This window comes from Alexandromys fortis, unplaced genomic scaffold, assembly GCF_014885135.2.
Source record: "Alexandromys fortis isolate MF-2015 unplaced genomic scaffold, M_Fortis_MF-2015_v1.1 scaffold_2_1_26212458, whole genome shotgun sequence".
In the NCBI taxonomy this organism is placed as follows: Eukaryota; Metazoa; Chordata; class Mammalia; order Rodentia; family Cricetidae; genus Alexandromys; species Alexandromys fortis.
The window spans coordinates 2,994,449-2,999,439 of record NW_026067930.1 but is presented as its reverse complement, the minus strand read 5'-3'; the positions used below and the strand labels follow the sequence as shown (position 1 = coordinate 2,999,439).

Sequence of the window (4,991 nt, the reverse complement as noted above, 5' to 3'; positions counted from 1 at the left end):
CCCCCCCCCCCCCCCCCCCCCGCCGCTGACTGTTGCGCCTGTCGCAGGTCCCGCTGCGCCTCCTGCACCGCGCTTCCCCGACATCTATGGCGGCGACGCGCAGCTCTGGGAGGCGCATTTCCGCGGCATCCGGAGCGCCTACCGAGCGCTGGGCAAGGAGGACGACTTCGCCATCCGCGTGCTCACAGAGGACTTCACGCTGCCCTTTCCGTTCGCCTGGCCACCGGGGCCCGACCCGGCCACCGGGCCGCTCTTCTACGATCCGCGGGACCGCGCGGGCTTCGATTTCCTGCTGCGCGGCCCCGGCGCGCCACCCCCTGCGCTGCTGCAACCCCTGCACGCCACGGCGCAGGCGGCCGAGCGCAAGCGACGCCTGGAGCGCCTGGCGCTGAGTTATGCGGGTGCGGGTCGGCCTCATGGCTTGGTGCTGCTGGCACCTGCGACCGCTGCCTTCCCGCCCGAAGCGGGCCGTCCTGCTTGGCGCGCCCTGGGTCGCGACACCGAATAAAGCCTTTGCCTCTCCTGTCCCCTCGTTCCGCATCGCCCTGCACCGTGCGCCAGAGAAGCCCGGGAAGGGGCGCGGGACACAATGCCTGCACGAACTCCATCACCTAGCGAGTCTGTGAACCAGATGGAAAAGGAGACCCAGGCAGGCTGTGAGAAGGAGAAGGGTCGGGGAAGGTGGGAAGTCAGGCCTTCCACCCCAGTGTTGGCTCTCTCACGCAGCATCAGGATGGGAAGTTATGATCTCACCTGGCAGAAAGGAAGGTGAGGACAGCCTGGCCTCCAAGGAGTAGCTGGATGTTGACTGCCCTTTACCTCACTCCAAGTGCCACAGCGTTGCTGGTTTCCATGACAGCCGCTAGAGATGCACAGGGATAGAGTGTATGCACGGAGAGCATGTGAGAGGCAGTGTCAGGAAGGAGTTCTGACAGTCTCCAGCCTGTCTTCCTCTCGGTCCCCTCCCAGAGCGTGTTGTCGATGTGTCCCTTGAAAATCTGAGAGACTTTCCTGGATGTGGCACATGTGACCAGGGCTTCCAACTTGTCCCTTTCTAGGTTGCAAATTCCAGGGAGGAGTCTGCGTCAACAGTTAGTGGGCTGCAGGGAAGGATTGCCTAGCCCTGGAGGCTTCTCTAAATCGTGGGACATCAAGCAGCAAGGCCGAGTGGCCTTTAGTGAAATGACCAGTCTTTCTCTTGCCTGGGAGACTTTGGGTTCCTGGTGTACAAGAGGGCTGGTGGGCTGCAGGCCCGTTCCCACGCAAGAGCATCTGGACTCAGATTTTGGTTCAGTTTTTGTTTGTTTCTTCTAATCCAGGAGTTATTTATAATTTCCCAGCGCTGAGGAGAAAAAAAAATTCCCAAGTGCTGGCAGAACAACTTAGACGGAATGTTCACTTTGGGGGATGAGGAGGAGAAACAGGGGCAGCAGGAGGAGAAGGGGGAGGAGGAGGCGCAGTACCAGAGACAGCTTGGGGCTATGGAGGAGGCAGTCTTTTCCTTCCTCCCCTCCACTGCACTGGCCTCAACTGCAGTCTCTGCTCTAGGCTTCTTCTCTACTTGGGCATCTCTTCAATGCTATAGAGACGTCTGATGGCATCATTGTAACACTCCCCGGCATTAGATTCCTAATCGGGCCACACCCGTCTTGACTCTGCACTAGTGTCTGTCTGTCCATATGGTATACTATCTGTTTAGGCTCTTTAAAGACAGCATCTAGATTTGGAGGTCACCCTCCGAACACAGACAGGGCATCCAGGAAACCAATTGGGTAGGGAAGGGGGCCAGATATAAGCAGTTTATACTGTAGGCAACTGGAGGCCAGTGCCCTCTGGCTCCCACGCAGAGCCATTCTCCCAGGGACAGGAAGTCAAGCACTTAATCACTGCCTCTCTGTCCTTATGAGGAGTCCTCTAGGCCAGTAAGTCCCGCAGGTCAGCTTGCCCTGTGGGGGAATGGAGCACACGCCTCCTCTCTCATAGCATCCGTGAAGTCATTTTATGACTATGTTATAATAACGAAAATGTGGGGGTTGGGCTTTTTATGTTTTTAACCTCGCTTTTCTGGAAATTGATTTTCAAAATAGTTTTCAAAGTCATGTGGTTAAGAGCTCAGAGACAGAGCCTTGAGCCAATCCGAGAATATAGGGCACCAAGACCCCCCCTCCCCCCAGTGAGTTATCAAAACAGGAAATTAAACATCACAAGGAGATGCAGGAGTGATGTGAGCAATAATGGTACGAACTATTTCCAGCAGGATGTCAAAGCCTCTGGGAAGGGGTGGCACTTTCGCTTATGACGAAGGGTGAGGAGGAAGGTGCCCTGTGGATAGGGAAGGGTGCCTAAGGCAGAGGGGACAGTGTAGGTAAAGGCCAGGCAGTCCCAGGGAGTGGCAGCAAGGATCAAAGCCCCTCCCCCAGGAGTTCTGTCAGGCTGATCTCAGGTGGGCTTCAACCACAGGAAGGATTGGGGTGATCAGGTAACTGAAATAGCCAGAAACATCGGCTTCAGGAAAGGTTTGCTCCCCGGACTCAGTGTTGTCATAGAAGCCCTGTCTTCCGGTTTGCTGGTTGTGCCCTCAGATTGCTTCCTCTCTGGGCTAGCTCATCTGACACAGCATCCACCTTCACCGTCACCACGGCCATGGGCCGCAGGCTTCCACAAGCTGTTTCAGAAAGAACAGACGTGTAGAAGACCCAGGGGCTCAAATGTGGCCCGTGGTGAATGTGTTCCCATGCCCCAGGAAGTGCCACACATCTGTTGACACTAGTCTCTATTACCTGAGTCAGGAAGACAGGGACATATTGGGTATGCCACAGAGTTATGATCCTGGGACAGGAAGTCCAGCGCTTAATCCCTGCCTCTCTAGAGGCATCCATAGTGGGGGAGATTGGAAAGGGTGATGAGAGCTGAGCCACAGGCAAGAAGTTCAAGGGTGTGACTCCATGGCCAGCTCCTGCTGAATCTCCCATGTTCCACTGTACCCACAGGGAGCATGCTGTCTTAAAGAGCTGCGGACTGGGGTCTCTGCAGTTTGTGGACAGTCTGGCCACACACCTATGTGTGCTAGGTGGTGTTGAGGCTGTGAAGGTAGCTTCAGGCTCGAGGAGCTCTCAGACGGAGGTGGGATGTCCTGGGCAGTCAGTCCTTCCTGGCCTCTGCTTCCCCTGTGGCCCCTCATTACACAGGGGGAGCACCCACAATGCTGTCAGCCGCCAGGGGCAGCACTCACAGTGCTGTTTTTGCTTTGGCCACTGGCATGACTTTCCTTGGGTTTCATCTTCTGGGACTCCTGGCCCCTCCTCTCTAGCGCCGATGCTGCCTCCAGCTGTCTGCCTTCCAAGTCTCCTGACGTCTGGATCATAAATATACGAGGCATGTCCTAGTTTCCTTTCTGCCGCGGTGGTGACATTCTGACAAAAAGCAACTTAGGGGAGAAAGGATTTATTCAATGAACAGTTCTGGGTTGCAGTCCATCATTGTGGGGAGTCAAGGCGGGAACTTGAAATAACCAGTCACATCATACCCACAGTCAAGAGCAGAAAGACCTGCTTGTTTGTGCTCAGCTCAGTCCTTCACTATTGCATAGTCAGAGTCAGGTCCCCTGCCTAGGGAATGGAGCTGCCTACAGCAGGCTGGATCTTCCCACATCAGTGAATTAAATTCAGGCAACCCTCCCACATACCAGACAAGCCACAGGCCAATCCAATGTAGGCAACCTCTTTCTTTTACCTCAGGTGATTCTAGGCTATACCAAGTTGGCAAAGCATCATAAGGCCTCAAACAAGGTCAGGTATAGTGCACATGCCTTAAATTCTAGTGCTTAAAAGGCAGAAGTGGCTGAATTCTTTGAGTACAAGGTTAGCCTGGTCTACATAGTGAGCTCCAGGCAAGCATAGTACCTGCATACCATGTCTTGAGCGAGCAAGCAAGCAAGCAAGCAAGCAAACACCGCAAAAGCCAAACAAGCCTTCAAATTATCTTCAGAAGTTGGGGAAGTGTCTCTTCTAGGGTCATAGAGCTTGGCCTTGAATGGTGGCACTTCACCTCCACCTTACAAGGAGCTAGGTGCTGAGGGAACACCCACACTGGCGTTTCTAAGCTGCTCCTTGTATGTTCCCCTATCTTAAGGGCTAGTCAGTCCTCTGCCCCAAGTGTAGCAGTGTTTCCCAGGGCCCTTTGCCCTCCTGGGAGCCTGAGTTGCCTACGGTTTATCTGTCTCAGCCTCAGGATGTATCCACCTAATAGGGGATCTGACTCCTGGGTGAAACACCACCCCGCGGTGGTAGGATCTCTGGCCAGGTGTGCACATGGCAGAACTGCACACAGCAGGTGCCCTGAGCAGCCTATGATCTGGGATAATCACCTTTCAGAGCCAAGGCAGGGCAGCCTGGGGCCCCTTCCATTCTGGGAATGGCAGAAAAGGGAGGGAGGGAGGTGTCCAGGGTACACAAGCAGAGTCAAGAGGCCGGCCGGGTCCTGTTCCCCTAACAGCGGCTCTAGGTGACTCCATGCCTTGCTATATTAAAAGGAGACTGGTCCATTCTTTGCTTCCCAGGCTGCTAGGAATAGAAGTGGGACCCACCTCTCCAGGTTTCCTCAGGAGCAGATTCTGAGGAGCCGTGAGGATGTTTAATTAATTGCAATTACAATCTTCAAAGGAAGCCCTGGGTTGGAAGTTGTTCCTAATTACTGTGTTATGATGTCGGCCGGCTCCCCGAATTGATTGTGTTAGACTTTCCGATGGAGGCGTAATTGAGTCGCTGTGAGGATCTCGTTTTCGTCCCTCCCCTGTAGATAAAGCCTGTGTTCAGCCAAGGCAGGAGGGCAAGGGGAGCGGGTAGGGGCAGACCCTGACGCCTGGAGACAGGCCTCAAGGCCAAGGTTGAGACTGCTGGTGGGTGGACCTAGTGTGAACGGTCAGGTGGGTCACCTCTGCAGGCTGCTGAGTGGCCCATTTAAGTCTGCTGGCATTTCTGGGAGTGGTTGTT

At 54.8% G+C, this 4,991-nt stretch overlaps 2 protein-coding genes across 3 annotated transcripts in view; one reads left to right on the top strand and one right to left on the bottom strand.

Annotated features, from left to right (window-relative positions):
* Nucleotides 1–763, top strand: part of CUNH8orf90 (chromosome unknown C8orf90 homolog) — a 7,925-nt gene extending 7,162 nt beyond the window's left edge. The window contains exon 2 of one of the 2 annotated variants that reach the window (XR_007592327.1): nt 48–182. Coding sequence is in view for 1 of the 2 variants with exons in the window: in XM_050145324.1 (XP_050001281.1) it covers nt 48–508 (461 nt within the window). In the remaining variant the exon portion in view is untranslated. Of the gene's footprint in view, nt 1–47 lie in introns of both variants that reach the window. The other variant, XM_050145324.1, reaches the window with a different exon arrangement.
* The window catches only part of LOC126503558 (maestro heat-like repeat family member 5), a 76,703-nt gene extending 75,348 nt beyond the window's left edge, over nt 1–1,355 (bottom strand). Inside the window, exon 1 of the mRNA XM_050145323.1 lies at nt 754–1,355. The gene's annotated coding sequence lies outside the window, so the exon portion shown is untranslated. The remainder of the gene's footprint in view (nt 1–753) is intronic.
* Nucleotides 1,356–4,991: the final 3,636 nt, after the last annotated feature.